Raw genomic sequence first — 13,059 nt, 5'->3', positions numbered from 1 at the left:
TGAAGTTCAGAAAATTTCCCAGTTACTATGGGCTACAATAATTTTTTTGAAATCATTTTGAGTGAAATATACCAATAAATAAGAGGAGCAAAACACATCAATCAGTAGGCCAATCACAGGTAATAATCCAAAAAAAAAATAAAGACGGATGTATTTGATTGGTGTCAGTATCAAAATGTTTCCCAAGGCATTCATTTTGCCAAGCAGTGCGAGATGTACCTATCTATCGATCTCAATATAGCTCATCGGGAAAGAAACAGGAAAGAAACATCATGGTGTCAGAAAGTAACAATGGTCAAAACATTAACAAGCCCTAATCAAGTAATTTAAATCAACCTTTTCACATGATCACTTTTAATCTTTTCAATATTTCTACGATATTTATATACAATCACCTATAAACAAAAGTATGCAAATTGTACATTACAACAAAGAATGATCAAGTTAGTGCCCTAAATTTACCCTTTCAGGATTGGGATAAACCAATAAAATTAAATATAAAAATGTGCATACCTGCTTATGGTAAAAAAAAAAAAAAAGCAATATGATTATGTGTAATCTGCAGCAGCCTTCTGGAATAGGACAGTGGAGGGACAAAACACTCATTCCAGAACAAATAGTCAATTTTCTCTTAAGTGAAAAAAATTACTTACCCACTGTAAATGAACCCATGACTAGCATTAATTTTCAATAGCTATTTAAATATAATAAATTAATTATACCTGCTGTATTAATTATTATTAACAGTAGCTGAAAGCAATGATTTTAAACAGAGGCAAATTTTAATGGTTATAGTTAATTCCTCTCACAATGGTATAAAATTTAAAACATTTTCAATTTTTTTAAATTATTTTTCACATAAACCTGTATGAGAAACCTATGATATCAGATTACAACATGCCTATGATTAAAACATATAAATGATGACAAGTTTTTTTTAGTTAGACCTTAATTGAAATGGGTGTATGTTGGGTAAATATGTAGAGTCGCAGTATATGCGGAAAAAAATGCTAAAAATCCGAAAATACTTTTATTCTATGCTCTTTCACTTCCTCTTTTCAAATCAACCGGCGGAGATAAGAAATTCCAAATACTTTAGGAGATATCAAATTTTTTAATTTTCATCACAATACCTGTGTATTCATGCAGCAATCACCATTGTTTCTTGTTTACGAGTATCTATTATGTTTCTTATTGGACAATTTTGTCACGTGACAGTTCCGTGATTGGCCAGTATTCAAATGAACCAATACGTGATTATTTATTTTTATTCATGTTCCGTCAGAGGTATCGCGACGTAGGTGAACGACTACATCATTTCCTTATAGTGGCAAATGAAATGTACCCGCCTCCAACTTAGGTGAGTTTTAACGTTTCTAATTTTAAAGTCTTATTTTTTATTTGGATATTGTCGCGCAAGTAATAAGTAACAAAAAAATTTTACGTGAGTTGTTAATGTTCATCATTTGTCCGGGTTTGTTAGGTCAGGTCAGTTACATTATAAATACTTTAAAACTAAAGAACCATTGAAATTAAATCATATTATTTTTAATGTACGCTTAGTTTGAAAGTATTCATAATGTAACTGACCTGACCTAATCGACCATTTTAGTTCCTAGTGTTCATCCTTTGTCCCAGTTTGCTTGGTCAGGTCAGTTACATTATAAATATTTTAAAACTAAACAGCCATTAAAATTAATTCACATTATTTTTTATGTCCGCTTAGTTTGAAAGTATTAATAATGTAACTGACCTGACCTAATCAACCATTTTATTTATTACGCATTCACGAACACACAGCAAAATAACAAAAATGGCGACGGTAGAATGGTTGTACAGGTGTTGTATTGCAAAATTAAAAATTTTTATATCTCCTAAAGTATTTGGAATTTCTTACCTCCACCGGTTGATTTGAAAAGAGGAAGTGAAAGAGAATAGAATAAAAGTATTTTCGGATTTTTAGCATTTTTTTTCGCATATACCGCTACTCTACATATTTCCCATATGTTGTAATAATATTGAAATATACCAACAGAAAATAGAAAATAAATTTTTTAATACAGCTATTTACCTTATTGTATGAAAAAGTCTACAAACAACCAATTTACATAAAAATAATAATCAAAAAAGATTATATTTTATGGTTATAGAAATATGTTTATTTTCTCATTTTCCTAAGTAAGATAATTCAGAATTTAGGCTCTAATGAAGTGCACCATACCTTAGATGTAGCAGTATACTTTCAATAATAATACAATAATGATTTTATTTAAATAGCTTCATTTGTTGTAGAGTTATAAGACAAAACACCAAAATATGAGATTTCTACTTCACTTTGATTGCGCGAACTACCCGTAAAGTATTTTTGAAATATTTTAAAATTACAACAAAATTTTTATTCAATTGTATTATATGTATATCCATTTGGTTCTAAAATAATTTAAAAATAAAATAGATGATTGTTTTTATTTTAGAAAGTCATAGGAATGCCTATGGGGAATGCTAAAATAAGGTTATGCAACTCAAATTGATATTTTCACGAAATACTTTTAATTTTTCGAATATTTATATGATATTTATATACAACCACCTAGGAACAAAAGCATGCGAGTTGTACATGCACAACGGAGAACGATGAAGTTAGTGCCCTAAATTTATCCTTTCAGGACTGGGAAAATCTACCAACAACCTTAACAGCAATCCTTATTGGGATTCTCTTTCTATCATCAGCAAGGTAATGCTAGATCTACAGACTATGTTTCACTGTTGCTTTCTTAAATTATGTAGTTGGATGAATGATGGTTGTTTCTTTTAAATTATAACAATATTAATTTAACCTCCCTCCATCAACTAATAGAAATAAATGTTTTGGCACTCAAACTGAGAAAAAAATTAACAAAATAACAAGTTCAGATAAAAGATCATTCGGGTACATAAAATCTTCCTTTTGCAATGGCCAATGAAATAAATTTATTGCAAGCCAAAAAGTGAACACAGTGAAAGGTGTATAATTTGGCATTCTATGGTTCGGCACATTCTGTATTCCGAAACCATTTGAGCCACTTGCAATCATAATTTTTCAGGGGGATACCGGCTGTGTACCTTGGCCGCCAGGTCGCATTACTGTGCCACTGGTGTTTGCTCAGAGTTTATCATTACTGTTGGTTTTCAATCTAGTTCAGTGTTTGTTTTCTAGCAGGTTACACTTCAGATTTCACATTGTCATATTTGATGTTCACAGACGTTCCGTAATCAGGAAAAATCGCCAATCTGACACAGAAGTGGTCCCGAAAGTACAGGATTAAAAACCTTTCACTGCACCAGTACGTGCATACCTTATGTCCAAGTTGTTAGGGTGGTTATGGAAGCGCTGCATGTACAACGGCGCTCCTCCTTCGGACAAGTACCCGTCGCAAGTGTCGGAAATAGTTCGTGTTCTAAGCATGTCACCATCTGACATGTAACCTGCAAACCAAATGAGTAAATTAACAACTCTAAATTTAAAATTTAACATTTATACATTTTGGCCATCAAACATGATAGAAAGGCAAAGTTTACTTAAAAATGATAATGTCTATTTCCCTACTATCTACTGTATGTGCCTATGCTCCCACTGTGTCCGACAAACATGGCATGTATATTAAATGCAAGACCGTGATAATAAGTAGAAAACAATGCAAGCTCAACATTCCTAACCAGTATATATTAGAAGCTGATGTGTTTTATTTGACATGTGCAGATAAAAATAAATATAATGATATATTGTTATTTTCTTTACTGTTTGTTTTGTTACAATACCAGTGACTATTTTCTAAAAACTATGGAAAGATATGAATAATATATACCATGTCAAATCATTGAAATGACACATTTGAGCATTTATTCATTTTTAACAAAATATGATTTTTAAATTAAAAACAATCAATATCTGATTCAATGAAACAAACCAAATCAATTAGATTAATGTTTGAACAAAATTTTATATAACAACATTTAATAACAATGATGTTACCTGTCATCATTTCTCCATCTCTCTCAGGGTCTCTGTAACCTCCATCACCAACACCTCTCTTCCCATCAAATGAATAATCCAGCTGTTTAGAATGACTTATACATCTCCGTGTACGATCATGGAAACCTAAAATTAATAACCATTATATTACGATATATATTAAAAATCCCCTTAATACTCCAATAAAAAAAACAGAAGAGCCATAAACTTGTAGGACAAGAATGTTGATTGCAGAGCTCAAAAATCACAAAATCAGTAACATAAATTTAGCTCATTCTTTATGATACAGTCAGGCCTATCCACAACCAATGCTGATACAGATATCCATATACCATTTACTCTTCTTCCATTATGCATGCATTTACTACTAATGAAGAAATTTTAAAGAATGAGCAGGTTTTTTTTGTTTTGTTTTTCGTTCTACAAAATTAACTAGTGTCCCAGAAAGTGACATTTTAAGGAAAAATTCTGTATGTTATGTAATCATCGTCTAAAGAATTTTTCATAATTAAACCTCTAATGGGATGAAAAAGAGGATTCAAAGTTTCTCAGGAGAAACATAAACAATATGTGATATTCCTATAAAAACACTACACTGCAAAGTCCTGTTAAATAAAATAATCAGTTCAAATATGTTTTATAGTTTTTTTATGAAACAAGCTCAAAATAGTTTAAATGGAGATGAAAAGTTTGTACTGGAGTAAAATTTTGAAAAGTATCACAAAAACATATTTTAAAAAAATATATTTTAAAACACCAATTATATTTTTAAAAAATTCTATTAAAAATAATTATAATGAAATTATGAATTATATGCAGAAAAAGTCAGGGCACAAGCTAATATTGAATAAAATTTTAAAATTTCACTTAAAACTATCTGGAATGTAAGTCGATATCAAATGTAGATCACCTCAAATAACTACAAAATAACTGTTAGGTATACAAAAACTCCTTGAAATTGTATTTTCATTCTTTTTTTACCAAGGTGACAAAATTGGTTAGAAAAGAATGCATAACACTGCCCTGAGTGTGCTTTTAAGTGAGTGATAGACATATAAAACTTATTTTGTAAATTATATTATGTCATTATTATGTTCACAGACTGCCTAGGAAACTGATTGAATTGAAGTACACCAGAAGAAGGCCTCAAGGATGAGTGAAAGAGGAGGAATGGTGGAGTGACAGAGGAATATAGAGGCATTTTACTTTGCTGACCTGGAAACAGGCTGGAAGAAGTTGACAATAATGAAGTTCATGATTACGTTATCTAAATCCCTGCTCTCTAAATGACTGATCATTACATCAGCATAGCCAGCACCTACCTGAAGGCACAATGTGTGAACCAGACAACCCCAGAACTCTCGTATAACCTCGCAGCAAAGGCTGCATTGGCTTTACGTTCATTATGGTATCATCTTCCCCGAAGGTTGTTTCTCTCGACTGAACTGGCTGTGCTTCGTATGTAATAACCTGGAAATGAAATCATAAAAGTAATTGCATGCACTAAATTCAAGGAGAATTAAAATCCATGCTGAATATACCAAATTTAGTTAGCATATCGAAAACTTTATGTAAATGTTTGGCAAAAAAATTTATATATGCTAGCCTATGTACTGTATCTGTCACTACTACACTGGTGTAGTGTGGTCACATTATAATAGGATCACCTAAATTAATAAGAGCTTAAAACGGTTATGTTTCACAAACCCCCTCCCCCACCAAAAACCAAATACAATACTTGCATAATAAGTCAGATATAGAGCAAAGTTGCACAGCGATAAAAAAAAATAGCCCCATTTTCTGCAGGACTTTTTTAACCTTCCTGATTTCTGTTTTTCATTTCTTTGAAATTAACACCACATAAATGCTGAAATGTTTCTTTCCTCCATTTCTAGTCACTGCCACACTAATGGCTTTGCTATTGACATTATTTCAACCCATATGCATACAAAAATAAATAACATAAATGTGTATGTAAGGTTTACTGTACTCAAATAATACACCTAACTGGAAAAGTGGGAAAACACACACACAAAAATCTGGAAAAGCAAGTGTTTTCTAATAGAAATATTTTAACACAAATCACTAAAGAAAAGTAGTTATCTTCTTTGCAACATCAGTGGAGACCAAACCAATGACTTACTGAGGCAGGTATGTTACCACAACCAACCTGGTCACATGTGACAAATGGAGTCAGCTGCCTCAAAAATATTAACCCTGACAGATTTACCTAACCTGCAAGTGTCAAGAAATAACTTTGTAAGAAACCCGACAAGAGTCAGGGGTTTTTACCTCTAATATAAAAAAATGTTTTAAAATTAAATGAAATTGGTAAAAGCTATCACAAACTATAAGAAACAAGATCTCACCTTATCTAAGTTGTCAAATGTAGTTTCAATTTTTCGTGGTGAATTTTTGGTAATTTCGTTGTTCATGTCAGTCTTTTGCTGCACATTAGCATTCATCATGGCATTCCTATTGACTTGCCGACAATGCTGTGGGTAGTTAGAATCGCTCATCAAATTTGGCATCGGTGAGACCAGCGCCACACTGATCATGCCACCGGACTGACGTGTGCCGCCTCCGTCCACGCCCGCCGATCTGTGGGGCACGATCTTGACGGGACTCGGCACCTGGCGGTCGTCCTTAACCATTTTGCTGGTACCTTTCACTGCTGCGGTGGGTTTGGGGATGCTGCTCCCGCCGCATGATCCCATGCTGGAAGACGTCAGAGAGGACCGTGGGGAGGCATCCGCGACATTGCTTGTCGACCTTCCGGTGGGACCTGTGCTACGCTGTTTCAAATGGCTCTGGTGATCAGACCTCATCGCCACACCGATCTTCGTCTGCTTGGGAAGGCTGCTGGCCTCTGCTTCTTCGCTCGTTCGAACTTTCATTTTCGATGGCTCCACGCTCCTTCGTGGCCTGTCATCCGTCTCTGGCTCCTCTTTGCTCTCGCGACTGCCCCCGCAGCCAAACGCTCGTGGTACCTTTGGTGATATTTTGGTCTTGTCTTTCTTGCCACTACTTTGCTTGGCTGGCTTCAAACTACTCACACCTTTCGCAAGTTTATTTCGCAAACTATGAGGCAAACATTTGGAACTTGAGCCACTTTGCCCACCCGAGAGGGCAGAGTTTGAATCTACCCTCTCACGAGAAGATGAACTGCCAACAAAAATAATTAGGGCTATAAATTTTTCAACATTCAATAAACCCAAACTCTCATAAGAGATTACAAAAATGACAAAATAAGGTTCGATAGGAAAACCGCAACATGCTTAATTGTTGTGTGGACATATAAAAACACTTGGTACAAGTTGATCTATTTCATAAAACTAATGCAGTGGTAAATCCAGAATCTCATAATAGGTGCAGTAGGATGTTGAACTATTGTTTTTCCCAGAAAACATAACTTTATCCTGTGTAAGTTACAATCACACAGGTAAAACGGAGGGAGGTGACCTTATAAACCTTGGATCCATCGTATTAGTTAATAAAACACGTCTGGAATGTTTTATTTTTATGACTGAAAATATTTCGTACATTGTGTATATAATGCTTTTAAGTTTAGACAAATTATTGAAATGTGGCATGCCAGACACCATAGTGTGCAAGCACTTTTTGTCTAGTGATGAAAATAAATAAATTAACTATTAGCAATTACTTTTTATCAACTAGTTAAAGCAACACTCTTCATACCAAAGAAAAATCATTCCATCGTATTTTCTTACCTTGCTTCCATTCACAAAGAATAAATATTTTTTCAAGTCAATTACTATGTTTAAACTGAAATAACACTCAAAGCAGTAACTTAGAAAGCAATACTTGGTATAGTTTCATGGTCCAAAATTAAATAATACCACGAACATTTTTGACAGGACAAAGAGGGAGAAACGCCCTTCTTACAACCATGTGCGTATGGGCGTATCGCAGCCCATTATTTAAAAACATACACAATAAAGCCGTTTCTTTAAACTGCACTTGTTACATTATTACCAAGTTCCAACTCAACGCGAACGATGAAACTAAATTTCAACTTGAGTTAAAACAATATTTGATTGCGAAGTTTCTGAAAATTACTAGAATCTCCAACAAGAAATCCCTACACACAGTATTGGGGTATGATTAGGCAATTTGGTATTGTGGTCTAGACTTATACCTAGCAGGTAGGTCTATGATTCAAGATTGATTCCCAGGTAGGTAGAGATTTTCTCATGTAAAATATTTTCTTCCAAAAAACCCTTCACCAACATACAACAGAAGGCAAGGGTTACCCATCATTACAATTCTTGCTGTTACCATATTCAAAACTGATCGATCAAAAGTCATATAAAAGTAAATAGATATGAGTACTGTTACACTGATTCCTCCCCCTTATGGTCCTATAATAAACAATCGCTGATCAAGCTGCTGTCCATAGCTGCTCTGATGCTTGTAAAGTTGTTATTGTAAGCAATGTATGTTTGAATGTTAACACAGTACCACCTTGGCCATTAATGTAAGCCCAGGTACCAGCCCTGTCTGTACTTACCGTTCGTTGATGATGGAGCACGCCATGTGATGTGCAACACAGTCGAATTCAACACTCGATCTGTCCAGTATTTATTTAAATATATTATTCTTTCAGCCATCAAGATAAGGATTATTCGTGTGGCTCTCACAGTTATATAATGTTATGCGACTTCTCCCATATCTGGTGCACACTGGATTTCAGTATTTCTTAGATTACTGCCAAGTTCAGGCGTATCGGGTCCTAACTCCAGGTCGTTTATTTCTATCTTCACACCGCTGGAATCATGGGTAGGCTCATGCTTATGATACTGGCCGATTCTGGCATCTATCTTACTTAACTCCGCGGGTGCAGATATGACTTGGCCTCAATGTTTAGGCTGATGACAAATGCCATGTAAGGCATCTAAATTAACGTGATAACAAGGGTGTGTTGAAGTGTACTTCTCAATACATGTAGGCCCTAAAATAAATGCAGCACAAGGTTACCCTTGTACATGTAAGTACTTTATCTCATCCTAGTCGTTTTCCTGTCCTAGGTAAGTGTCTGAGGGGAATTTTTGACGTGACAACGTCTAATAAATCGATGAACGCTGGCTGCACGCACGAAAAAGTGTCCCACTACGGATGTCCCACTACGGATGTATCCTGTTTGCTCATTGTACGCATGCGTGGCATCTCTCTTCATGTTCATTATACGCATGCGTGGCATCTCTTCCACTCGATTGGAACAACCATCGATTTGACTTTTCAATCATATTTTCGTCGTTTGAATTATTAATATTATGTAATTTATTGATCGTTCACCGATTTTCAGCACAATCGGTGCGGTTATTTAAAAGTAATGTTGAAAATTCAAATACAATGGTGTTTTACAGTTTCACATAATAATTCAAATTACACCCGGGATCTTTGCACAATGTTTTAAAAAATATTGTAAAACATATAAATAAGTTTGGTGTATTTGGGATGCGTATTTGTTATAAAATCGTGTTAATATTATTCCCCTACCGTGAACAAAATTTTTATAAACATATATATAACATCTGAAACTACATTACTTTAGTATGGCCTCGTGGGCTTTGGTTAGCGTATCTAACTCTTGAACTAAAGGTTGTCGGTTCGAAACCTGGCTGCTGCGAAATTTTTTTTTGTACTTGTAAAAATAAATACGGCGCACACAACATTTCAAAAATAATAAATATATTTGAATTAATGAATGCAAATAAAAGTACATTTATTAATTCAATTGCACATTTCATTTCACTCCTTTGTATCCATACAAAATTGTAATAATTCAATAAAAATGATTCAATTTTATTCATAAAAGTATGCAGAGGTAGATTTTATCATGCAAAAGATAGAAAAATTAAAAAAAATTCTTCCTCAAAGAATATAATATTTGTAATGCCTAAATGGTTTGGTTGCAAAAACCTATTACGGCTCAGTCTCAGGCCGAATATGATATTTCCTTTTCTTCTGGATCAATCATTTCATCAATGTTTTGTTATGACGTCACGTTAAACTATTGTTCGTAAACTGACTTTACAGACAACCAATTTTTTGATTCTGCAAAAGGGTGTCCACGAGTCCAGAATCGCGAACCAACTAATTTTTGCTAGCCTACACACCACCATCATTCTCCAGCGTAGGTGACATCTCTCGGTAAGACACGACCTGCCTCCTTGCGGAATGTTCCTCTTCCTGAGAGCTGGCATCAGGCACAACAAAAACCAGTAACACTACCGAGACGTATTTACCTAGCAAATGTTCACCCCTTCTGTCAGAGACCCATCACGACATTTGGTGGCCCGAATATGTGGTGAACTCCAACAAGCCTGCAGGAGAATGTATGCAGTGCAGGAAAAAAATTAATATTGTTCTAACAGCGTGAAAATACACACAGGGCAATTGTTTTTTATATTTAGATGTCTTCACAACACAATTCCTTTTCCCCATTCCTATGACTGCAGGTACACTAATGGACGGATCCTGTGATACGCATCGCAGTTTCCCATCACACATCCAGAACATATTATTGCCGCACCACTTCCCCTCCTCAACCAAAGCTTCAACTGCCACATACATACCCTCCCAACAATGCTTTCTATCCCTCTTTTTATATGACACCATGCCCCGGAGGATGATGCTGGGATTGCTTACAGGACATTGAAGGGAACAGGTAGAAAAGTAGAAGAGTAAAGGTATACTCTACATTGGTGAGGTCAATGGTGGAATATGCAGTGGCAGTTTGGACTCATATCTGAGTATGGAGGTGGCAGAGTTAGCAAAGGTACAGCACAGGGCATCAAGATGGGTCATGTGTATTTAGTTAGTAGTGAAGAGAAGGGGAAGATGGCGATATGTTGTGATACTACAAAAGATCACAGAACACTGAAACTTTAATTTAAATAATTTATTTATGGTTTTCAGTATTTGTTTACATTTATATATTGATGTCAAATATATATATATATATATATATATATATATATATATATATATATATATCTTTCACATTTATTAATTTCTAAAGTTGTTTAGGATATTGCTATAAGCATTGAAACCTTTCACTATGTCTATAATGTAAAATGTTATGTGTTTTAAATACGTAATTCAAGGCCGGTGATTGGCCGATAGATCGGTGGATCTTTTGAACTGAAGATAAAGACATTGTTGTAAGAGACTATAATTTTAATAGAGAAGAAGAAAGCTTCTGTGTGCCATCTTGTGGCTGGTGTGTGCTGTCGCGTCGGGTCTTGCCGACGCGACCTTTTAAATAGTTTCTGGTGTCGCTACGTCTCCCGAATTGGTGAGAAAATACACCCCAAGCTTCGGCGAAGCTCTGGTAATATTGGTTTTATTGGGGCTTAAGCTGAAAACCAGATATCAGCGGATAATCAGGTATGACTATATGCTGTGTTAAATCCTGAACTGTCGCCGTACCAAGAAAATCACACAATCACAAATCGTGCTGGTGACCATCTGCTGCTTGAGAACTCAAACTGTATTTAATCGGTCGTCTTTAAATACCTTTAAAGCCTCTAGATTCTTGAATTTATGGCACAATTAATGTTTTACATGACTTCACTCAGAGTTCTTGATGTACTTTGATTCTCATGCGAACCGATCGAATTCTGAATTAGCAAATTTTATTTTTATCTCCAAATAACTGAACTATTGTATCTGTTGTGTCCAACGTAATTTTAATAGTTAATTAATAGGTTGTTTTACATAATATGCATAAGTGTGACGTCGTCTAGCCGAAGGCCACCCCAAAGCCCGACTTGCAACCGCCAGTACCCGACCCCGCTAACGGAACGCACCCCTAGCCATGGCTCACCCGAGTCAGGCGAGCCTTCGATGCCGAGGTAGAATCAAGGGCCGTGTCTAATTAGTTAAACACCTCGACACCGGTTCACTAATAATCACACATAAATTATTGACAACTCCACTATTAATTTAAAAAAAACCATAAGGAAAGTGCGACGCAGTAGTGCCCGAGTCACCTCCGTGTGAACTTACCTTAATAAGTTGGCGAGTGCCCCCTTTGCGACTTTCAGCCTTAATTAATTATAGTGTTGTGTTGACGTAAATATTACCTCCCTGTTTTTTATGTGTAACTAGCCACTGGAGCAGTCAGCAAGTGACGAACAGTCTCTGGTGTGACTCTTAATATTTAAACTTAATTTACGTCAATTTGTTAACCATAATTATTTTTAAATAGTATCTGCCAAACAGATTAAGTATTAATAATTAATGTGTGAATTTAGAGCTGCTCACAGCTTCTTATTATTAAAATAATTTCGAATAACGGAACTTTAGCAACTTTGGCGGGAGAGAACGCTGAGGCCTCCCCTCGCGCCAAGGGCAAACTCCAGTACCGAGCGACTCGCAAACCGGGGCAGATGTGCGTTCCACGGGCAGCCATCATCCTTTGTCCACACCGAACAGTACTTCTGGTAAATATAGTCATTCAAACCAAATCTATTTTATTCGTTATGTTAACTCCCCGTGCGTCCCCGGTCTTTTTACGGTGCAGGGCCTAACCCAGCCGCTTAATTTTTAAACTCCCAGCAAAAGACATTACGCGGGGTAGTCCACTTTACAGCATGGGCCGACTCCCGCTAACAGTGAACTTTCATTAATGTCGAGTGCATAGACACCGACGACAACCACGAGTGAACTTTGTATCTAATTTAACTGCGGACCGCGATTCCTACAAGTGAATCCGGACACCGCCCAATTAACAATTTTCGGGATTGGCCGCCTCCAATCAACCTCCCCCTTAACCTCGAATGGTGTGAGGGTTTAACTAGTTACAGTGCGTCAGAGCACTTATATTGTACTAATTGTAACTTTGTAGGGTAATTCTGTGTGCGACATGCAAGTGTAGTGTAAGTGTAATTTGTGACTGTAATAATTCATCTAATTAAACTGCCACTCCGCACCCCCCGTGCGCGACGTGCCAACAACCATCTAAATCTCGAGTTCGTGTCTATTATTGAATTCAGCATCCCTACACCAGCTAGGCCCCC

The 13,059-nt window shown here is 35.8% G+C and overlaps 1 protein-coding gene across 4 annotated transcripts in view; it reads right to left on the bottom strand.

Annotated features, from left to right (window-relative positions):
* The window catches only part of LOC134543164 (protein sickie), a 144,249-nt gene extending 136,286 nt beyond the window's left edge, over positions 1-7,963 (bottom strand). For 2 of the 4 annotated variants that reach the window (XM_063388056.1, XM_063388046.1), the window contains exons 1-5: positions 7,744-7,949; positions 6,382-7,177; positions 5,335-5,482; positions 4,013-4,138; positions 3,336-3,465 (exon numbers count right to left, since the gene is read on the bottom strand). In XM_063388056.1, the coding sequence (XP_063244126.1) occupies positions 3,336-3,465; positions 4,013-4,138; positions 5,335-5,482; positions 6,382-7,177; positions 7,744-7,754 (1,211 nt within the window). In that variant the 5' untranslated portion in view covers positions 7,755-7,949. Of the gene's footprint in view, positions 1-3,335; positions 3,466-4,012; positions 4,139-5,334; positions 5,483-6,381; positions 7,178-7,743 lie in introns of all 4 variants that reach the window. The other 2 variants (XM_063388037.1, XM_063388065.1) reach the window with 2 other exon arrangements.
* Positions 7,964-13,059: the final 5,096 nt, after the last annotated feature.

Source organism: Bacillus rossius, chromosome 1 (genome assembly GCF_032445375.1).
Source record: "Bacillus rossius redtenbacheri isolate Brsri chromosome 1, Brsri_v3, whole genome shotgun sequence".
Taxonomy (NCBI): Eukaryota; Metazoa; Arthropoda; class Insecta; order Phasmatodea; family Bacillidae; genus Bacillus; species Bacillus rossius.
Note: the sequence above shows the minus strand (reverse complement) of the source record. Positions and strands in the feature narration are given on the sequence as shown.